The 24,687-nt window shown below is 46.0% G+C and overlaps 1 protein-coding gene across 2 annotated transcripts in view; it reads right to left on the minus strand.

Moving 5' to 3' along the window:
* SYNRG (synergin gamma) overlaps positions 1-24,687 on the minus strand; it is a 474,426-nt gene that overhangs the window by 312,066 nt on the left and 137,673 nt on the right. For both annotated transcript variants that reach the window (XM_069756583.1, XM_069756584.1), the window contains one exon: positions 24,449-24,554. In XM_069756583.1, the coding sequence (XP_069612684.1) occupies positions 24,449-24,554 (106 nt within the window). The remainder of the gene's footprint in view (positions 1-24,448; positions 24,555-24,687) is intronic.

Here is a 24,687-nt window from a genome sequence, read left to right on the forward strand (position 1 = left end):
AGTTTATTAACCCTTCTGGTGCTTTACAGGAATTAATGCAAAGTGGTATGACAGAAATGAAAATGTGCATTTTTACCACCTAAATGCCTCTAACTTCTGAACAGATTACTACAGCCGTCAGGCTCTAAGGCCGCTATTTGGTCGTGAATAACCATCGCAAACGTCAGGACCACACAATCATGATCTGAGGGCACCAATTGGAATAAAGAGGAAGCCCCCACACTCTGTTAACCATATATAATGATGTAGTCACTATTTACAGCAACATCTAAGGGGTTAAACAGATTTGGACAGTGCAAACACTGATCTTGGCTGATGCAGAAAGTTGTCAGCTATAGTGTACAGCCGACAGATGCTGGATTGTTAACTGTATGGGGAGGCTATTCTCTTATATGTCAAGTCAGTTAAAAGGCGTATTGGCTGTCATTAAGGGGTCAAGAAAAAATCTATTTTAATTCGAAATTATATAGATAGATAGATAGATAGATAGGAGAGATTTTATTATGGAGCATCTTATGGGGGGCATATATTATGGAGCATCTTATGGGGGGCATATATTATGGAGCATCTTATGGGGGGCATATATTATGGAGCATCTTATGGGGGGCATATATTATGGAGCATCTTATGGGGGGCATATATTATGGAGCATCTTATGGGGGGCATATATTATGGAGCATCTTATGGGGGGCATATATTATGGAGCATCTTATGGGGGGCATATATTATGGAGCATCTTATGGGGGGCATATATTATGGAGCATCTTATGGGGGGCATATATTATGGAGCATCTTATGGGGGCCATAAACCATAATGGAGCAGTGAACGGGGGCATATATTATGGAGCATCTTATGGGGGCCATAAACCATAATGGAGCAGTGTACGGGGCATATACCATGGAGAATCTTATGGGGGCCATAAACCTTTATGGAGCAGTGTACGGGGGCATATAATATGGAGCATCTTATGGGGGCCATCAACCATAATGGAGCAGTGTACGGGGGCATATATTATGGAGCATCTTATGGGGGCCATAAACCATAATGGAGCAGTGTACGGGGCATATGCCATGGAGAATCTTATGGGGGCCATAAACCTTTATGGAGCAGTGTACGGGGGTATATAATATGGAGCATCTTATGGGGGCCATCAACCATATTGGAGCAGTGTACGGGGGCATATAATATGGAGCATCTTATGGGGGCCATCAACCATAATGGAGCAGTGTACGGGGGCATATAATATGGAGCATCTTATGGGGGCCATCAACCATAATGGAGCAGTGTACGGGGGCATATAATATGGAGCATCTTATGGGGGCCATCAACCATAATGGAGCAGTGTACGGGGGCATATAATATGGAGCATCTTATGGGGGCCATCAACCATAATGGAGCAGTGTACGGGGGCATATAATATGGAGCATCTTATGGGGGCCATCAACCATAATGGAGCAGTGTACGGGGGCATATAATATGGAGCATCTTATGGGGCCATCAACCATAATGGAGCAGTGTACGGGGGCATATAATATGGAGCATCTTATGGGGGCCATCAACCATAATGGAGCAGTGTACGGGGGCATATACTATGGAGCATCTTATGGGGGCCATCAACCATAATGGAGCAGTGTACGGGGGCATATACTATGGAGCATCTTATGGGGGCCACCAACCATAATGGAGCAGTGTACGGGAGCAGCACATGACAGAACGAGGGCGCAGGATGGGAGCAGCACATGACAGAACGGGGGCGCAGGATGGGAGCAGCACATGACAGAACGGGGGTGCAGGATGGGAGCAGCACATGACAGAACAGAACAGAAGAGCACATGACAGGATGGGAGCAGCACATGGCAGGATGGAGCAGCACATACCAGGATGGAGACCATATACCAATATAAATGCTCGCCACCCGGGCATAGAACGGGTTCAATAGACCGTATATAAGAGAGAGAGAGAGAGAGAGAGACTGTACCCAGGACAGAAACGTTGCCACATCTATATATATATAAAATATATATATATATATATATAAAATATATATATATATATATATATATATTGTCTAAGGGTTTTTCCGTCTGTCTGTCCTGGAAATCCCGCGTCTCTGATTGGTCGAGGCCGCCAGGCCTCGACCAAGCAGCGACGGGCACAGCATGGCGACGATGATGTCAAAAAGGTTGCCTCGACCAATCAGCGACGGGCACAGTCTGCCGCGAATTCTGGAATCATCATTGTCCATATACTACGGGGACATGCATATTCTGGAATCGGGCCACAATCTAGTATATATATATATTTGTCTAAGGGTCACTTCCGTCTGTCTGTCCTTCTGTCACGGTTATTCATTCGCTGATTGGTCTCGCCAGCTGCCTGTCATGGCTGCCGCGACCAATCAGCGACGGGCACAGTCTGGAAGAAAATGGCAGCTCCTTACTCCCCGCAGTCAGTGCCTGTCGCCCGCATACTCCCCTCCGGTCACCGGTAACACAGGGATAATGCCTGTGGTAACGGACCGCGTTATGCCGCGGGTAAGGCACTCCGTTACCGCCGCTATTAACCCTGTGTGTCCCCAACTTTTTACTATTGACGCTGCCTATGCGGCATCAATAGTAAAAAATGAAATGTTAAAAATAATTAAAAAAAAAAAACCTGCTATACTCACCCTCCGTAGTCGTTCGCACCGGCCGCCATCTTCCGTTGCAGGTTCCGGTGGCAAAGATGGTATGGGAGAAGGACCTGCCATGACCGCGACGTCATCACAGGCCCTGCGCGCCTGCGCTAGTAAGATCTGCCATGACGTCACGGTCATGTGACCGCGACGTCATTACAGGTCCTGCGCTCATACCAACCCTGTGACCGGAAGCTGCCGTGGACTACAAGGGGCCCTCGGAAAGGTGAACATATGTTTGTTTTTAAAATGCGACAAACCTGGCTGGGCAATATACTACGTAGCTGGGCAATATACTACGTGACTGGCCAATATACTACGTGGCTCTGTGCTGTATACTACGTCGCTGTGCAATATACTACGTGGCTCTGTGCTGTAAACTACGTCGCTGTGCAATATACTACGTGGCTCTGTGCTGTATACTACGTCACTGGGCAATATACTACGTGGCTCTGTGCTGTATACTACGTCACTGGGCAATATACTACGTGGCTCTGTGCTGTATACTACGTCACTGGGCAATATACTACGTGGCTCTGTGCTGTATACTACGTCACTGGGCAATATACTACGCGACTGGCCAATATACTACGTGGCTCTGTGCTGTATACTACGTGGCTGGGCAATATACTACGTGGCTGCGCAATATACTACGTCACTAGGCAATATACTACGTGGCTCTGTGCTGTATACTACGTCGCTGTGCAATATACTACGCGACTGGCCAATATACTACGTGGCCCTGTGCTGTATACCATGTCACTGGGCAATATACTACGTCACTGGGCAATATACGTGGCTGCGCAATATACTACGTCACTAGGCAATATACTACGTCACTGGGCAACATACTACGTGGCTGCGCAATATACTACGTCACTAGGCAATATACTACGTGGCTCTGTGCTGTATACTACGTCACTGGGCAATATACTACATAGTCCAAAGATGAGTAAAGAACCAGCGCTCCATCTGGGTGTAGTAATCCAAAGTAGAAATTTATTAAGCCATGTCACAGCAACGTTTCGACCAGAAGGTCTTTCTCAAGCATAACAAACCATGTCAGGGGTCAGCTTTAAATAGCGTCAATGCCACACATAGCACCAATCGCCATCAAGCCACCTCCCACTATAAAATATATCACAATTAAAATATAATAACAAACCTCAAATGTACATATAGTAAAAATCCACCACCGCAGATATAATCACCACATCCAAAGTATAGAAAACATGTATATACTTAAAGTTTCATAGGTTGTTTACATTTCTCCTAGCCAAGCAACATAATGTGTCAGTCGTTGCCATGAGAACAATAGCCCAATCCAGAGAAAGCCATGTACTTTCTCGTACTGTGGATTAAACCAATTGATTTCCTCCGAAAGCGGCGCCTAAATGTACCTGATACCTATCAAAGGACGCATTTTAACAAAAAGGATCACATCCCTTCCAATGGAACACCGCGTCTCATAACTCACCAATCTCGTCATATCCCTGCACTCTGGCTACGTCATCCAACGCGGTCTCACATCCGCCTCCAGTCATGCAGACGTCACCACAAGAGTGCGCACATCCAGCCGGGAGAGAACACCGCCCATAAGCAGTGAAACCCAGCTGGCAGGAGTACCCGCCCACACACATAGCGGCAGCATCACATGACCGCGGCCAGGAAGGGTTACCTAGGTGATACCAATAAACAGAAACACCCGGTACTATTGTTATTCTACAATAAGGCGCATATATCCCGGAGATCAAAAAACACCACAACCACACATCAAAGGCCAAAAGCTAGAACATATAGCCCATATCTTTTCATATTATGGAGGAATCAGATATATAGGGAGCGGATCCCCAAAAATTTTTTTAGTCACATATGACTCAATAACAGTCCGACCCAAACACACAGTCTTCAGCGGATCCAATCCCCCAGTTATACCCCAAACTCAGCTCAGATTAGAGACTAGGTCAATGGCACACAGAGTTCTAGCAGCAGACACATCTCTACAACAACTGTTAAGAGGATACTTTGTGCAGCAGGCCTTCATGGTAAATTAGCGGCTAGGAAACCACTACTAAGGACAGGCAACAAGCAGAAGAGACTTGTTTGGGCAAAAGAGCACAAGGAATGGACATTAGAGCAGTGGAAATCTGTGCTTTGGTCTGATGAGTCCAAATTTGAGATCTTTGGTTCCAACCACCGTGTCTTTGGGCGACACAGAAAAGGTGAACGGATGGACTCTACATGCCTGGTTCCCACCGTGAAGCATGGAGGAGGAGGTGTGATGGTGTGGGGGAGCTTTGCTGGTGACACTGTTGGGGATTTATTCAAAATTAAAGACCTACTGAACGAGCATGGCTACCACACCATCTTGCAGCGGCATGCTATTCCATCCGGTTTGCGTTTAGTTGGACCATAATTTATTTTTCAAGAGGACAATGATCCCAAACACACCTCCAGGATGTGTAAGGGCTATTTGACCAATAAGGAGAGTGATGGGGTGCTATGCCAGATGACCTGGCCTCCACAGTCACCAGACCTGAACCCAATTGAGATGGTTTGGGGTGAGCTGGACCGCAGAGTGAAGGCAAAAGGGCCAACAAGTGCTAAGCATCTCTGGGAACTCCTTCAAGATTGTTGAAAGACCATTCCCGGTGACTACCTCTTGAAGCTCATCAAGAGAATGCCAAGAGTGTGCAAAGCAGTTATCAAAGCCAAAGATGGCTACTTTGAAGAACCTAGAATATAAGACATAGTTTAATTTTTTTCACTTTTTTTTTATAAGTATATAATTCCACATGTATTAATTCATAGCTTTGATGCCTTCAGTGTGAATGTACAATTTTCATAGTCATGAAAATACAGAAAAATCTTTAAATGAGGTGTGGCCAGACTTTTGACCTGTACTGTGTGACTGTGTGTGTGTGTGACTGTGTGTGTGTGTGTGTGACTGTGTGTGTGTGTGTGTGACTGTGTGTCTATGTGTGACTGTGTGTGTGTGACTGTGTGTGTGTGTGACTGTGTGACTGTGTGTGTGTGTGACTGTGTGTGTGTGTGTGTGACTGTGTGACACTGTGTGTGTGTGTGTGTCTGTATGACACTGTGTGTGTGTGACACTGTGTGTGTGACTGTGTGTGTGTGTGTGAGTGACTGTGTGTGTGTGTGTGTGTGACTGTGTGTGTGTGACTGTGTGACTGTGTGTGTGTGACTGTGTGTGTGTGACTGTGTGTGTGTGACTGTGTGTGTGTGACTGTGTGTGACACTGTGTGTGTGTGACACTGTGTGTGACTGTGTGTGTGTGTGTGTGACTGTGTGTGTGTGTGTGTGACTGTGTCTGTGTGTGACTGTGTGTGTGTGACTGTGTGTGTGTGACTGTGTGTGTGTGACTGTGTGACTGTGTGTGTGTGTGACTGTGTGTGTGTGTGTGTGACTGTGTGACACTGTGTGTGTGTGTGTGTGTCTGTATGACACTGTGTGTGTGTGACTGTGTGTGTGTGTGTGTGACTGTGTGTGTGTGTGTGACTGTGTGTGTGTGTGTGTGACTGTGTGTGTGTGTGTGTGACTGTGTGTGTGTGACTGTGTGTGTGTGACTGTGTGTGTGTGACTGTGTGTGTGTGACTGTGTGTGTGTGACTGTGTGTGTGACTGTGTGTGTGACACTGTGTGTGTGTGACACTGTGTGTGACTGTGTGTGTGTGTGTGTGTGTGTACAGTCATGCTGCACATAGCGCAGCCCGCGCTGCACATAGCGCAGCCCGCGCTGCACATAGCGCAGCCCGCGCTGCACATAGCGCAGCCCGCGCTGCACATAGCGCAGCCCGCGCTGCACATAGCGCAGCCCGCGCTGCACATAGCGCAGCCCGCGCTGCACATAGCGCAGCCCGCGCTGCACATAGCGCAGCCCGCGCTGCACATAGCGCAGCCCGCGCTGCACATAGCGCAGCCCGCGCTGCACATAGCATTGTGGGCACCATATCCCTTTAAAAAAAAAAAATATTAAAATAAAAAAAAGTTATATACTCACCCTCCGCCATCCAGCGAAGCTGTCCCGATGCACGCGCTGCTGCCGCCAGTTTCCGTTCCCAGAGATGCATTGCGAATTTACCCAGATGACTTAGCGGTCTTTGCCAGAGACCGCTAAGTCATCTGTGTGATTTTGCAATGCATCTCTGGGAACGGAAGCTGCCGAGAGCATCGGGAGGAGCGGGAAAGCTCCGGAGGCGATGGAAGGTCAGAATAGCATGATTTATTTTTTTTATTACTTTTACCATTATATCCTTTTACTATTGATGCTGCATAGCCATCAGTAAAAAACTTGGTCCGGGATGGGGAGTAGGGAGGGGCCAATTCGCGGCCTGACTGCCGGCCGCGACCAATCATCTCTGGGATCGGAAGCTGGCGGCAGCAGCCACGAGCATCGGCAGACGATGGAGGGTGAGAATAGCCGATTTTTTTTTTATTATTATTATTACTTTTTAACATTAGATCTTTTTACTATTGATTCTGCATAGGCAGCATCAATAGTAAAAAGTTGGTCACACAGGGTTAATAGCAGCGTTAACGGAGTGCATTACCCGCGGCATAACACGGTCCGTTAACCCTGTGTGAGCGCTGACTGCAGGGGAGTAGGGAGCGGCCATTTCGCAGCCGGACTGTGCCCGTCACTGATTGGTCGTGGCAGACGGAAGTGACCCATAGACAAAATATATATATATATATATATATATATATATATATACATACACATACATACATAGAGAGAGATTATATATAAGAGATATATATATATATATATATAGATATAGAGATAGATATAGATATATCATTATCTAAATATATAATTAACTAACGGTTTTTCCGTCTGTCTGTCTGTCTGTGTCTTGGAAATCCCACGTCTCTGATTGGTCGAGGCCGCCAGGCCTCGACCAATCAGCAACGGGCACCGCGACGATGATGTCATAAAGGACGTAGAAATCCCACGTTTCTGATTCAGCGACGGGCACAGTATCGACGTAGAGGTCATAATGGTTGCCATGGCGACGATGATGTCATAAAGGTTGCCTCGACCAATCAGCGACGGGCACAATCTGCCGAGAATTCTGGAATCATCATTGTCCATATACTACGGGGACATGCATATTCTAGAATACCCGATGCGTTAGAATCGGGCCACAATCTAGTCTATATATATATAATTGTCTAAGGGTTTTTCTGTCTGTCTGTCTGTCTGTCCTGGAAATCCCGCGTCTCTGATTGGTCGAGTTCGCCAGGCCTCGACCAATCAGCAACGGGCACAGCGACGATGATGTCATAAAGGACGAAGAAATCCCACGTTTCTGATTCAGCGATGGGCACAGTATCGACGTAGATGTCATAATGGTTGCCATGGCGACGATCATGTCATAAAGGTTGCCTCGACCAATCAGCGACAGGCACAGTCTGCCGCGAATTCTGGAATCATCATTGTCCATATACTACGCGGACATGCATATTCTAGAATACCCGATGCGTTAGAATCGGGCCACAATCTAGTAGATATATAATTGTCTAAGGGTTTTTCTGTCTGTCTGTCTTGGAAATCCCGCGTCTCTGATTGGTCGAGGCCGCCAGGCCTCGACCAATCTGCGACGGGCACAGCATGGCGACGATGATGTCATAACGGTTGCCTCGACCAATCAGCGACGGGCACAGTCTGCCGCGAATTCGCCTCGACCAATCAGCGACAGGCACAGTATCGACGTAGATGTCATAATGGTTGCCATGGCGACGATGATGTCATAAAGGTTGCCTCGACCAATCAGCGACGGGCACAGTCTGCCGCTAATTCTGGAATCATCATGGTCCATATACTACAGGGACATGCATATTCTAGAATACCCGATGTGTTAGAATCGGGCCACAATCTAGTATATAGATAGATAGACATACTAGATGGTGGCCCGATTCTAACGCATTGGGTATTCTAGAATATGCATGTCCACGTAGTATATTGCACATTCACGTAGTATATTGTCCAGCCACGTAGTATATTGCACAGCCACGTAGTATATTGTCCAGACACGTAGTATATTGCCCAGCTACATAGTATATTGCCCAGTGACGTTTGTTGCCCAACCACGTAGTATATTGCCCAGTGACGTAGTATATTGCCCAGCCACCTAGTATATTGCCCAGTTACATAGTATATTACCTAGTGACGTAGTATATTGCGCAGCGACGTAGTATATTGCCCAGTGACGTAGTATTCAGCACAGAGCCACGTAGTATATTGCCCAGTTACGTAGTATATTGTCCAGTGACGTAGTATATTGCCCAGCCACCTAGTATATTGCCCAGTTACGTAGTATATTACCTAGTGACGTAGTATATTGCGCAGCGACGTAGTATATTGCCCAGTGACATAGTATATTGCCCAGTGACGTAGTATTCAGCACAGAGCCACGTAGTATATTGCCCAGTTATGTAGTATATTGTCCAGTGACGTAGTATATTGCCCAGCCACCTAGTATATTGCCCAGTTACGTAGTATATTACCTAGTGACGTAGTATATTGCGCAGCGACGTAGTATATTGCCCAGTGACATAGTATATTGCCCAGTGACGTAGTATTCAGCACAGAGCCACGTAGTATATTGCCCAGTTACGTAGTATATTGTCCAGTGACGTAGTATATTGCCCAGGATAAAGACTGACAGCACTGAGTTTGGTTTTTAACACATATTTAGAACTGTTTTTTGAGGGTATGTGCAGACATTCAGTAATCGACAGCACTTTGGATGCAGCACATGTCCGCCGAGTCCTAAGCACTGCCGACTTTTGTACGCAGGTGATCCTGCATGTGTTCATTGAACCGTGCGGAATCACCGCGTCCAATACATTGTACGGGAGACATTTATCTTGCAGAGAAGGAGCGTCTCAACAAAATAAATTGACATGCTAACCCGCTGCATGTCTGTCTCTGGGGGCGAGCCACAGGCGTCGGTGCACACATAGTGGACATGAGATTTCTTGAAATCCCATCCACTATGCTGTAACATCTGGATGCTGCGGATGTACCCTGAGGATCCACATAAGGAAACAGAACAAGGTACTACTCTTGTCTATTTAGTGGGAAGAATTCATACAAATGGGAAGGAAAAAGATAATTGAATACGAACAGCACATAGGACGCAGCTAAGTGCTGTCCTTTCTTCCTTTCTTGTATGACTGATTTATGAGAAAGGAGGGGAATCCCCCCCCCTTTTTTTTTTTTTATATTTACTACAAGCAGGGCCGGCTCCAGGTTTTTGAGGGCCCCGTCTACAAGAATAACAGATGACAGATGGCAAAAACAGACAAACCAAGAATGAACTCTTTTGTCTTATTTGGGGACTGCCACCTAGAGGCAGACATTACTATTGCAATTTAAATAAAAAGGGCTCCTCCCCAGCAGACTATACCTTGCCTGATGGGTCAGGGTTCCTCAGTTTTTTCTAGTGTCAGTTGGAGGCGAGGTCTGCCTCAGACCTGCCTTAGGTTAGGCGTTGACTGTTTTTTCTTTTGTTTTTTTAGATGGATGTCTCTCAGGATAAAAATTGTACTTGTGCACTCTGTGTCACTCACATAGCGACAAAGTACAGGCTGTAATTGTTCATTCCGTATCCTCTTGCATTGGTGTTGCGGGACCAATGTTCCTTGACACAGCCGGTAGTCAGGTACTGGGGTGGAAGTCTGTAAGCCAGCTAGCACTTGCCCGCCACCCCACTTAGAAGCGTGTTCATAGATCAGAAGACAGGGGAAGTCTGGTCTTCAGGAAAGTGAAGTATAACCATGTCATGAGCAACCTTCACAAATCACTTATCCTTGTGTTACCTGTAATAATGAGTTTACCACCAGGCAGCCTATGTGTCCTACTGTGCCACCTGTACCTCTCCTCCTCTTCCCTTTTGCTGGTGTCTGCCCAAGGAATCCTTTTAATTTCTGAAAAGAGTATGTCCCCACCTGTCAGGGCTCGTGATTTAGCTCAGTCTGTTGACAAACTGACCAAGGTGTCTAAGACGCTGTTTACAGTTGTGGAGTAATTGCCAGTGACTGCTACCGCCCCATGAATTCGAACTTCAGTGGCATGAGAGTCTGAACCCCCGGGAAACCCTACTTAAATATGGCCAGTCGCGACTGCGATCCAGGCGGGCTCGACTTACCTCTTCATCCAAGTCACCTTCACAGGGGAGGAGTCTAGGTCAGGGGTGTCAAACTGCATTCCTCGAGGGCTGCAAACAGGTCATGTTTTCAGGATTTCCTTGTACTGCACAGGTGATAATTTAATCACCAACTCATTATTTGTGTAGTTGATTAAATTATCACCTGTGCAGTACAAGGAAATCCTGAAAACATGACCCGTTTGCAGCCCACGAGGAATGCAGTTTGACACCCCTGGTCTAGTTTTTTTTTCCCCTCCTCAGGTGGTGCTCTCCTCTCTCCTGCTAAGAATCTGGTTCCTGTTCAGAGTCTGATCTAGATCCTCTCAAGTAGGAAGGTTGAGAGAGATGGTGGACAGCTTGATGTCAGCTGTTGACTCTTCTCCAGGAGAGTCAGCTGCGCTCCCCACCCACCCGCTCCTTTCACTGACTCGTGGGGCTATTACAGAGAGCATGGGAACATCCAGAAAAACACTTTCAAAAGCGTTGTTGCATGGAGGGACCCTTTTCAGCAGAGCTAGTGGCTTGCTGGTCTGCTCTGCCTATGGTAGACACTCTGGTGTCTCACCCATTGAGGGTTACTACTCTGCCTCTTGCTGAGATTGTGGCACTTAAGGGTCACACAGACAGACAGTATAGAGTCTGTGGCGAAGCCAGCTTTTGGGGCAATGGATTTTTGCCTTTTGTCTGGCTTTTTCCGCCATTTAGGTCTTTAGAGATTTCATAGCATGGGCTAGACATTTGGAACACAAGGTTTTTGTCTGGTTCTCAGGATTTGAATTTAGCGGATATTGCAGATCAAATTGTGCGGTGTTCAATGCATCCGAGTGTTCTGCTCAGGCGGCAAGTAATTTGTCGCATGTTATGGGTAAATGTATGGATGGCAGACCTAGTGTCAAAGAAATCTCTTAAAGCAGAGGTCCCCAACTCCAGTCCTCAAGGCCCACCAACATGTCATGTTTTCAGGATTTCCTTAGTCTTGCCCAGGTAATAATTGCATCACCTGTGCAATGCAAAGGAAATCCTGAAAACATGACCTGTTGGTGGGCCTTGAGGACTGGAGTTGGGGACCTCTGTCTTAAAGGACTGTCATTTTAGGGATCTCACCTATTTGGAACCAGATTTGATAAGATCATTTCTGATGAAATTTGTGGCAGAAGAACCTGACTTCCGCAATCCAAGCCTGGTTGTCCTTTTAGGAGACATGGGACTTTGCAGTTTCTTTCCTTTATGTCAGTATCCAGGGCCGGAATTGGGTCATCAGATCAGACCCGGTGTCTCAAGAGAATTTCAGAAGAGCTCCATTTAAACCAATTCCCGCCAGTCGCCTTCCCGGATCGGGGGCCAAGCCTGCCGGGTCCAAAGGTAACAGAAGGGTCAATGCTTGACAGTTGGCCCCCGGCTCAGGGATTTCTCCCAGGTGGCCGCCTACTCCTCTTTCAGGAAACATGGCTGTCTGCTGTCTGCGAGGTAGTCTCTTCTAGCTACAAAATAGAATTCACCACCGTGCTCAGACATGGCTTTTTCTATTCCTATCCAAAAGTTTCCCCCGAGAATAAAAGTTTTTGACCAGGCAATAGCTTCTCTGCTCCAGGCAGGAGTAATTACCAGAGTTCCCTTTCCAGTGTGTTTCAGAGGGTGTTAAATATATTCATCCCCAAGAAGGATGACTAAGTGAGGCAGATTCTAGATTTAAGGTGCCCGAACAGGCGAGTTCTGCTCTGTGACTTCAAGTTGGAGTCCATGATCGAGTCCATGGAGACCAGAGACTTTCCATCTTGGGAAAATATTCAGGATGCTTATCTACATGTATCGATATTTCCAGTCCATCAGTGTTTTCTTTGCTTTGCAGTCAACCAATATCGGCTTCAGTTCAGGGCTCTCCCTGAGGGCTCTCCCTGGTCACAGCACCCAGAGAATTTACCAAGATTCCCCTATCTGGACAATATTCTAGTCGGAGCAACATCCTTTGCTCAGAACCTAGAGAGCCTGCAGATTATTCTTCAGGTCCTTGAGCAATTTGGAAGAGTTATTAACAGGATCTCCCAATATCTTCCCTCACGTAATCTTCGATCCTTCCAAGACCTCCCACTCTCCTCCACACTTATTCGTTCCTCACACAACCGCCTCCAAGATTTCTCCCGAATATCCCTCATCCTCTGGAATTCCATGCCTCAACACGTCCGATTATCCACCATCCTGGGATCCTTCAGACGGAACCTGAAAACCCATCTCTTCAGGAAAGCCTACAGCCTACAATAACCATGCCGCCGCCTCACCCCTACCTTCTGTCTCTTCCCCACTGTCCCATAGAATGTAAGTCCGCAAGGACAGGGTCCTCTCCCCTCTGTACCAGTCTGTCACTGTAAACCTGTTTACTGTAAACAATATCTATAACCCTGTATGTAACCCCTTGTTCATGTACAGCACCATGGAATTAATGGTGCTATATAAATAAATAAACAGGAAAAAAGTCGGCTTTTGTCCTTTCACAGAGACTACGGCTTCTGGGAATAGTGTTTGACACTGTTCAAGTGTTGCTTTTCCATCTGGCGACGAGAAGTACACTGTAGTCTTCCATTAGAACCTTGAAGCATCCAACAGACATTCCCTCCGGTTTTTGCAAGATAATTTTGTGAAAAATGTTGGCAACATTCAAAACAGTTCTGTTTGCTCAATTTCGGTAGAAACCTCTACAAAACACACTGCTGACTTTTTAAGACAGGTCGATACAGTCCCGGCCTCCGAATCCGGTTTCTCATGCATTTTTTCCATTGAAATCATGCACATCTTCCGTTCTCGCTAAAAAAAAAAAAAAAAATGGATCAGGCAGGATCCAGCGAATTTTTGAAAAAATTGATCCGTTGCAAATAGTGAAAAACTGATGCAACTGATCCGTTTTTGTTTTGTTTTTTGTTTTTTTTTAGAGAGGGAGAATGGAAGATGTGCATGGGAAAACAAATTCGGAGGCCGGATTCATCATGTCACATCTCAGTTTCATAAGTTTTTCGCCGGATCCATCGCTGTGCGTTTTTCGCCGGACAGAAAAAAACGCTCTTCTGTACGTTTTCTCCGACCACCGGAAACAGCTTTTCCGACGGATCTGGCAAAAACGGATGAAACGTGTGGCCATCAGGCGCAATCCGGCAATAATACAACTCTATGAGAAAAAAACTGATTTGTTTTTTTCAAAATCTGCCGGATTGTGCCTGACGGTAAAAACCTGATGTGCGAAAGTAGCTAGATGGATATATGGATAGATATAGCCATAGTTATATCTAGGGGTTAATACCCATGGCCCCCTCCCAGGCTATGAATATCAGCCTGCAGCTGTCTGCGTTGCCTTTACTGGCTATTAAAATAGGGGGACCCCCCCCAAAAATAAAATGATGTGGGGTCCCCCTACATTTTATAGCCAGAAAGGCTACCCAGACAGCTGTGGGCTGATATTCATAGCCTAGAGAGGGGCCATGGATATTGGCCCCCTGGCTACAAACACCAGCCCGCAGCTGCCCCAGAAATGGCGCATCTGTAAGATGCACTTAGCCCCTCTCTTCCCACTCCCAAGTAGCGGTTCGATATGGACGCATATCCATTACTAATTCAATAGTAGTGAAAGAGTTAAAAAATAAAGACACAGCCAGAAAAAAGTATTTTAATATTCTTAATTTAACCATACTTACCATACTCGATCGCCTGCAATAAAAATAATAAACCGTATACTCCTTGTCCGACGCAGTCCAATTAATAACGAGTGTTCCACGACGATCTCCCCTATAGAACAGTGACATCGGATGATGTCACTGCTCTATAGGGCCTTCAGTGACATACTGACAGGAGACAATGGCTCCTGCAGTGCATCACTGAAGAGGTTACCCGAGTTCACTCTCTCGCTTTATGGCAATGCTGCGTGGGAAATTTCTCACAGCAGTGCCACAAGTGAGACTTGGGACTATTTTTTACAGTGGCAGAGGAATACAGTGCAGAAGGATACCTTCCGTCATTGTATTCCTGGAGCCCCTGGAGAGCGGTCGCATCTGCTGATGCTGCTGTTCTCCACGGGAGATCGTCGTGGTGCACTCGTTTTAATTGGATATCTGCAGATCAGGGAGTATAGTGTTTATTATTTTACTATTTTTTTTTCACAGGTGACACTGGCTTCGAGGATCAAGGTGACAAGATGATGGTGAGCATGTACTCTGTTGTATGTAATGTATGAATGTACTGTATGTATTGTATGTTATATGTTGTATGTACTGTTGTATGTTGTATGTTATGCTATATGTTGCATGTTGTATGTTCTGTTATATGTTGTATGTTCTGTTATACAGTTGTGGCCAAAAGTATTGACACCTCTGCAATTCTGTCAGATAATACTCAGTTTCTTCCTGAAAATGATTGCAAACACAAATTCTTTGTTATTATCTTCATTTAACTTGTCTTAAATGAAAAAAACGCAAAAGAGAAAGAAGCAAAAAGCAAAACATGGATCATTTCACACAAAACTCCAAAAATGGGCCAGACAAAAGTATTGGCACCCTCATCCTACCATACAGTCCCTTTTCATTCAGACGCCAACGGATGGTACGGGTTGACACTGTTGTACCCTCGGACTGCAGGGCAGTTTGAACTTGTTTGGATGTTAGTCGAGGTTGTTTCTTGCGTTGAAATCTCTTGTGAATTTTTCTTTTCCGTCGACATCTAGGGAGGTTAGCCACAGTGCCATGGGCTTTAAACTTCTTGAAGACACTGCGCACGGTAGACACAGGAACATTCAGGTCTTTGGAGATGGCCTTGTAGCCTTGAGATTGCTCATGCTTCCTCACAATTTGGTTTCTCAAGTCCTCAGACAGTTCTTTGATCTTCTTTCTTTTCTCCATGCTCAATGTGGTACACACAAGGGCACAGGACAGAGGTTGAGTCAACTTTAATCCATGTCAACTGGCTGCAAGTGTGATTTAGATATTGCCAACACCTGTTAGGTGCCACAGGTAAGTTACAGGTGCTGTTAATTACACAAATTAGAGAAGCATCACATGATTTTTTGAACAGTGCCAATACTCTTGTCCACCCCCTTTTTATGTTTGGTGTGGAATTATATCCAATTTGGCTTTAGGACAATTCTTTTTGTGTTTTTTCATTTAAGACAAATCAAATGAAGATAGTAATAAAGAATTTGTGTTTGCAATCATTTTCAGGAAGAAACTAAGTATTATCTGACAGAATTGCAGGGGTGTCAATACTTTTGGCCACAACTGTATGTTGTGTGTTATATGTTGTATGTACTGTTTTTTGTTGTTGTTGTTTTTTTTACATTTCAATACATTAGCCGGATGATGGGACTACTACTGTCCCATCATTGGCTAATGTGTCAATCACTGTCACTGCAGCAGGCATAGCCCGATGGGACTTGTAGTCCCATCGGACGATGCCTGCACACACACACACACACAAAGACCCTCGCACAGCCCCAAAAGCCCCGCACAGACCCCAGACAGCCCCGCACAGACATACATGCACAGTCTCCGCCCACACACTCCCCCATCCCGATCTGCAGCGTTTCACCCGCAATTAAACCATAGATCTTTTTTACATCTGCGGTTTTGCTGCTGATGTGCCCGACTCAATGCAAGTCTATGGGTGCAGAAACGCTGCAGATCCGCACAAAGAATTTACATGCTGCGGAAAAAACAACACTGCGTTTCAGGGCGGTTTTTTCCGCAGCATGTGCACAGCGGATTTGGTTTTCCATGGTACTGTAAACCGCATGGGAAACTGCTGCAGATCCGCAGTGTCAAAACCGCAACATGTGAACATGGCCTTACCATCAGGATGCAGCTGATTCCACTGCTAGGCTGATAATTGGGGAACCCACAGTGATTGCATTGTATACATACAATCGATTCCAACACATGAAAAATGGATTATATTAGATGCCATCACCAATTGTTTTAAAGGCCGAATGGACAACAGTTACAGGTAAGCACATGGCTTTGGGATGCTGTTTACAGAGCAAGAGGAACAGAACTTAAATGTTTCATTTAATCCAGAAAGATAGGCAGTGTTTATATATAAAAAAAAATATGATGATACAAAACAATACAATATATACAATAACATAAAAGGGTAAACCAGAAACTTACTAAACTTGGTTACAGAAATGACTCAGAGCTTAAAGGGAACCTGTCACCCCAAAATCGATGGTGAGGTAAGCTCACCGCCATCAGGGGCTTATCTACAGCATTCTGTAATGCTGTAGATAAGCTGCCGATGTATCCTGAAAGAGGAGAAAAATAGAATTATTCTTACTGTTAATTCGGTTTCTAGGAACCTTCCACGACGGCATACGGCATATGGAGGTTGTCTCTTTGCCCTAATGGGGAACAGGAAACACAGAGAGGTTAAAAGGACCTCCCACTCGCCAGTGACTTACAACTGAAACCATAGCACCGGTTTACATTCTGAATCCCAGAATTAATCCAGGAAATATAGAGGGTGGGAAATTAGCGCCGTCGTGGAAGGTTCCTAGAAACCGAATTAACGGTAAGAATAATTCTATTTTCTCTAGTCACCTTCCACAACGGCATATGGAGGAATACCAACTAATTTGGCACTAGGGAGGGACAACGGCCTGAAGAACCTTGCGGCCGAAGACTAAATCCTTATTGGATAGTACATCCAATCTATAATGTTTGGAGAAGGTATGGAGTGAGGACCACGTAGCTGCCCTGCAGATCTGCTCCGGAGATGCGCCTGCTCTCTCTGCCCAGGAAACCGACGTAGATCTGGTTGAGTGGGCCTTGATTCCTACCGGAGGTAGTTTATTTTGAGCAAGGCAAGATTCTGTTATGGCTCTTTTAATCCATGTAGCAATGGTACTCTTGGCTACCTTCTTCCTCTTATTTTGTCCTGAGGAATGGACGAAAAGATTATGATCAATTCTAAGATCACGTGTTTGATCCAAGTAATGTAGCTGAATACGCCGAACATCAAGAGTGTTAAATCTCCTTTCTTCCGAGTTTGCAGGTTTATTGCAAAAGGTTGGTAAACGATTTCTTGAGAACGATGAAAATCAGAGACCACTTTTGGAAGGAAAGAAGGATCAAGTCGGAGTACTATTGAGTCTTCTCTAACCAGTAGATAAGGTTCTCTTATTGATAAGGCCTGTAACTCACCCACTCTTCTGGCTAAAGTTATAGCTATCAAAAAAACAGTTTTGTAAGCAAGATTTTGTGGGGAACAGGTAGACAGAGGTTCAAAGGGTGGACCTGTAAGACCTTGGAGTAGAACATTAAGATCCCATGGAGGAACAATGACTTGTTTCCTAGGGTTTATTCTAATTGCTGAGGTCATGAATCTTTTGATCCAACGATGGCCTGCTAAATTTTGATCAAACATAAAACTGAGCGCAGAAACCTGGACCTTCAGAGTACTGGGTTTCAGACCAATCTCCAAGCCCTTTTGTAAAAAATCTAATATCTTAGGTATATCTGGCCTGAGAGGGTCTGGAGGGTTAGGCAGACAAAAAGATGAAAATTTTTTCCAGATTTTATTGTAAATGGCGTTTGTTACGGGTTTTCTGGATTTTTGTAGCGTAGCTATGACAGAGTTTGATAACCCCTTTGCTTTCAATACCTGGGCTTCAGAAACCACGCCGCCAAATTCCACTTCTGAGGGTCTGAGTGGAGAACTGGCCCCTGAGAGAGGAGATTGTGTTTCATCGGTAACATTATCGGTCCGTCCACCTGTAGTTGTATGATCAGGTTGAAACAACTTCTATTGGGCCAAAATGGAGCAACCAAAATAGTTGGGGTCCCTTCCATCCGTATTTTCCATAGCACCTTTGCAAGGATCGGGATTGGTGGAAACGCGTAGGCCAGATGAAAATTCCAATCTTGAACTAAAGCATCTACTGCTCTGGGATTTCCTCTTGGATCCAAGGAGAAATATGTTTCGACTTTTGCATTTTGGTGAGAGGCAAAGAGGTCAACCTCCGGGAGACCCCACTTGTTTACAAGAAAGTTGAATGTTTGGCAGTACCTTTTAGGTGAGTTGCCGTCAGGGACAGTAAGTGTTTTTCGGCCCAGGCAAAAATTCGAGCAGATACCCGTTTTAGGCTGGCGAATTTTGTACTGCCCTGGTGTTTGATATGGGCCACCGTGGTCATGTTGTCCGAGTATATCAGGAAATGTTGCCCAGAAATCTGACGATTTGCTGCTAAGAGAGCTTCTTCCACAGCTTTGAGTTCTCGAAAATTTGACGATCTCTCTATGATTGACTGGTCCCAAAGACCCTGATAAGGAACCTGATTTATCATGGCTCCCCAGCCTCTCTTGCTGGCATCTGTTTTGATCGTGGTTATTGGGAACTGAATCCAACTCACACCCCTGAGAAGGTTCTTGGATTTCATCCACCATGTTAAGGAGGCTTTCACCCGACCTGGTGTGTGAATCCTTTTGGTTAGAGAGCCGGGACGACCATCCCAATTGTCCAGAATGTGGGTTTGAAGAATTCTTGAGTGTGCTTGAGCCAAAGCCACCGACTAAATGCAGGCTGTCATGGAGCCTAGGAGCGACATCCCCTCCCGGAGTGTAGGAGATCTCATCTCTTTGTATTTCCTGATCTTTACTACTAATGGTAGTCTGTGATCGTCTGGAAGAAAGGACATTTGTTTTGCCGAGTCCAGAACCACTCCTAAAAACTTCCTGGTTTTTGAGGGTTGAAGCTGAGATTTCTTTATATTCAGAATCCAACCCAGAGACTTCAATATCTCTAAGGCTACGTTCACATTGGCGTTCCGCCAATGTGCGTCGCTGTTGCGCCGGCGACGCAGCGGCGACGCGCCCCTATGTTTAACATAGGGGACGCGTGCGTCGTTTTGGTGGCGTTTTTCGCCACGTGCGTCGTTTCCGACGCTAGCGTCGGACGCAAGAAAACGCTACATTGTAGCATTTTCTGTGCGTCCGATTTTCGTCAAAAACGACGCACGCGTCGCAAAACGCGTGCGTTTTTACGTGCGTCGCGCGTTGCGTCGCCGACGCAGGGCGGCGCAACGCTAGTGTGAACCTAGCCTAATGTAGTTGACACATGGGATATCAGGGTTATCTCAGTGGGAGCTACTATCAGCAGATCGTCCAGATAGGGCACTATACAGACCCCTTGTCTCCAGATAAATGACACCGACTCTGCCATTACTTTGGAGAACACCCTCGGAGCCGATGAAATACCGAAGGGAAGGACTCCAAACTGATAGTGCTCCACTTGACGACTCCCCTGTATCGCAAACCTGAGATATTTTCTGTGTCTCGGGTGAATAGGAATGTGAAAATATGCGTCCTTTAGGTCGATGGTTGCCATAAAGGAGTGTTGATCTATTAAAGGAATGGCTGATTTTACAGACTCCATCTTGAACCTTCCTTTTTTCACATGCGGATTCAGACCCTTTAAATGTATAATTATACGGACTTCCCCAGATGGTTTGGGTACCAGGAATAAAACGGGAATAATGTCCCAGACCCCATTCCGATTGTGGAACTGGGGAGATCACGTTTGATCTTAGAAGATCTTTGAGACCCAATGTTAATAAATTATGATCTTTTGTTGAAAGGGTAGTAATCTTTAGACCCTGGGGGGGGGGGAATTAACTCGATCAATAGGCCCTCTTTGATAACATTGAGGACCCGGTGGGAACTGGTGATGTTTTTCCCACTGATCCACATATTTTGAGAGTCTTCCCACCACCAGGTCGGAGTCATTGTTTATCCTGTTGGAATGGCTGCTGCTGCTGCTGTTGAGAGACAAAAATGTTTTCCCCTCTACCTTTTGCATAGCTCCACCTGCCGGTTTTGCCTTTACCTCTCGGTTGAGAGGGCTGAGACAGTGGGCCACGAAAAAAACGTTTTTTCGGTTGTTTTTGCTCCGGGAGCGCTTTTTTCTTGTCCGTAGCTTTGTCAAGAATGTCGTCTAAAGCTGGACCAAAGACATAGTCTCCTTTAAAGGGAATGGCACACAATTTAGCCTTAGAGGTGATATCACCACTCCATAATTTAAGCCAGAGGACCCTCCTGGCAGAGTTGGAAAGCACTAAAGATCTGGCGGCAATCCTGACGGATTCCAGAGAAGCATCTGCCAGAAACCCAGTAGCTTTATGTAGTATAGGAAGTGAATCCAAGATCTCACCTCTAGATGTACCTTGAGATATGTGAGATTCTAATTTTTCTAGCCAGCAGGAGAGGGCCCTAGCCACACAGGTAGATGCGATATTAGCCTTGAGGACAGACGTAGAAGTTTCCCAAGACTTCTTTAGGAGACTCTCAATCTTCCTGTCCATAGGATCTTTTAATTGTGAAGAATCCTCAAAAGGGAGTGCCGTTTTTTTGGCAACCCTGGCCACCTGCACATCAACCTTGGGAATGTCAAGTTTGACAAAATCACCTTCTAGAGGAAATCTATGTTTCATCTCTGAAGACATATTAAGGCGCTTTTCAGGGAGTTCCCATTCCTGCTCAATCATATTAACAACATTGGCGTGAATGGGAAACCCTGCCCTTTTCTCCGATCTGAGCCCACCAAACATATGATCCTGTATGGACTGCGGTACAGTTTCCTCTTCAAGACCCATTGTGTTACGGACAGCAGACACTAGGTCCTCAATATACTCTGAGGAAAAGAGGTATTTCCTGACTTCAGCCTTAGGAGATGCTGGATCTTCCCAACCAACAGTTGAAGAAAGAGTGGTCTGAATCAGAATCATATTCTACGACCTGAATCTTCCTCTTCTTAGCTGGGAAATGTGGTGGCGGAGGAGGGGGTGGAGGTGTAAAAGCTGCCAAGGAAGATTGTACCTCCTGTTTAACAAGAGAGCGTATTTCATCTAATAAGGATGGTTGCTCAGCTTTAATAATCCTGTCAGTGCATGGCTGGCAGAGTTTCTTATCCCAGATAGGAGGGAGTTTAACAGAACAGACCGGGCACTTCTTCCTATTAGTAGCTTTAGGGGCAGACTTTTCTCCCTGAAACATAAAGGGAGAGAAGAGTGAGGAGCTAACCCCCTAAGGAACTACCTCCCGGATCCCGTCCCTGCGTACTCACAGTAGCAGGGGCAGTGCTGGGCTCTGCAGACGCAGGGCATAAAGAACCGTCCATACTGAAGAATTTAGTCTTACCTCAGTGGTGGTTCAGCAGGCTTTTATGGAGCACCGCTCCCAGCACCTGCCTCCAGCAGACATAATTCCCCCTCCAGGATCCAGGGGTGGGACGCCATCGTTCCGACAACGCCAGCCGGCGAAACCCGGAAGTACCGGCTTCAGGGAGATACGAAAAACCGGAAGTGACGCGCGTGCGAACGCTGACGTCACTTCCGGAACGCCGAGCCGAGCAGCATGGAGGGGGGAGAAGCCGGGAAGCTCAGAGAGGATCCCATCTGGGGATCCCCGGCCTGCTTTACCCTCGTGGGGGCGCGGGAAGGCCGGGAAGAGTCCCGAGGTACCTGAAAACAGGACGATGGGAGCAGCACAAGGAGAGGCACGGAGCGGTCACCAGCTGCCCGGCTAGACAGGTAAAAACCTGTAAGAGTAACTGCAGTCGCCAGCCACTACAGCATATGGAAACCTCTCCCTGTCCCATGGGGAACAGGAAAGACACTGGCGAGTGGGAGGTCATTTTAACCTCTCTGTGTTTCCTGTTCCCCATTAGGGCAAAGAGACAACCTCCATATGCCGTATGCCGTCGTGGAAGGTGACTAGAGAAAAGACGTTAGATTATACTCACACAGGGGTGGTCCCGCTGCTGGTCCGGTCAAATGGGTGTCTCAGGTCCGCTCCGACGTCCTCTTCTGGTCTTCACGCCGCGGCTCCGGCGCAGGCGTACTTTGTCTGCCCTGTTGAGGGCAGAGCAAAGCACTGCAGTGCACAGGCGCCGGGCCTCTCTAACCTTTTCCGGCGCCTGCGCAGTGCAGTACTTTGTTCTGCCCTCAACAGGGCAGACAAAGTACACAAGCGCCGCAGCGTGAAGACCAGAAGAGGACGTCATGGAATGAAGATAGGAGGCGCTGGACCTGAGTCACCCATCGGAGCGGGACCGCCCCTGGGTGAGTATTTTTCTCCTCTTTCAGGATACATCGGCGGCTTATCTACAGCATTCCAGAATCCTGTAGATAAGCCCCTGATGATGGTGAGCTTACCTCACCATCAATTTTGGGGGTGACAGGTTCCCTTTAAGAGAAGGGAAGCTGTATGATTGGCAAATGGACAGTACCTTCACAGCGAACTAGGTCTTCCTATGTACTGAAAAACAAACACTGATTCGGATTTCATTAGCTCCCAAGTTATGCTTACACTCCTCTGCTTGACCTCATGTTTGTCTGAGATATTCTCACCATTCAGAATTTTAAGAAATCCCACACGTACAAGATATTTTTGCCTCTGAAGATCACATTCGCTCATATTTATTATCATGATTTTGTATAAAGATCAACTATGGAAGGTATTTCCTCATCCATTGGGCTGTTATTCAGTTGGAGGGATTCTAGTGGCCCTACAGTGATGAGTTAATGCGTCACATCCGTCCCTTTATTATGACGCTGAAAATCGATAACCCCAATATTCCTATCTGAACCACGTAGTGGGACTGTGTAGAATACATTCAGAAAAATCATTTCCACCAAGGATGTGGCAGTTTCCCACAAATGATATCCTGTTTTAATTACCTGTACACTGCAGTTAGCCCTGACTTCAAAGGATGGTTTAATGAGTTCATCTCCCCCTCAGTTAGTTATAGCTAATTTCCTCTTCCATCCTTCTCATAGGTCCAAAGTAAAGGAGGACATCTCCCTGGAGATTTTCTATGACAGGTAGTCACCGTAAAATCTGCTTCTCGTTGTCTTAATTGGGGGACACCAGACACTCCATTGGTTGCCCTGTTGGGTGTGCAGCTACATTTCCTTCCTGTCTTATTTCTTTTTTCTTTGCTTTTTCTCCTACTGCTTTCTCACAAAACTGAGGAAGCCTGACTCCTGTGGGTGACAAGGTAGTCTGCCGGGGAGGGAAAATGTTATTTAAATTGCAATAAGGTAACGTTCACACTAGCGTTATGCTAGTTTGCGTCAGGCGACGCAGCGGCGACGCATGCGTCATGCGCCCCTATATTTAACATGGGGGACGCATGCGTTTTTTTGTTGCGTTGTGCGACGCATGCGTCTTTTTTGCCGCCAGCGTCGGACCAAGAAAACGCAACAAGTTGCATTTTTCTTGCATCCAAATTTCGGCAAAAAACGACGCATGCGTTGCAAAATGCAGCGTTTTTGCGTGCGTTTTGCTGCGTTTTTGCGTGCGTTGTGCGTTGCGTCGCCGACGCAGCGGCGCACAACGCTAGTGTGAACGTAGCCTAATAGCATCAGCCTTCTGGTGGCAGCAGATCATCCCATGGTTGTGTGTCACCCATTGTTCTGTGTTCACATGGTTTTGTGTCCCTCAATGAAGACTACGAGAAACAGATTTTATGGAAAGTACTCAAACTATTTTTCTTACTTGTTCTATTTCACAGTTTAAAGCTGAAGATAGGATATTCCAGGGCTTATACAACTACAAATCTAAAATCTTACTTTGGGTTTCACACTGCTTAGCAATCTTAACTTCTGCTTCTGTTCTTCAAATTGTCGTCGTTTTCTATCTTCTTCTAACAATTTTTGCTGCTGCTCAAATCGTTTTCTTGAATGTAAAAAAAAAAAAAAAAAACAGAATTAGGGAATAAATTCATATCTACCATATAATTGTCTGAGGGTCACTTCCGTCTGTCTGTCTTTCTGTCTGTCACAGATATTCATTGGTCGCGGCCTCTGTC

This window comes from Ranitomeya imitator, chromosome 3 (genome assembly GCF_032444005.1).
Source record: "Ranitomeya imitator isolate aRanImi1 chromosome 3, aRanImi1.pri, whole genome shotgun sequence".
Classification (NCBI taxonomy): domain Eukaryota; kingdom Metazoa; phylum Chordata; class Amphibia; order Anura; family Dendrobatidae; genus Ranitomeya; species Ranitomeya imitator.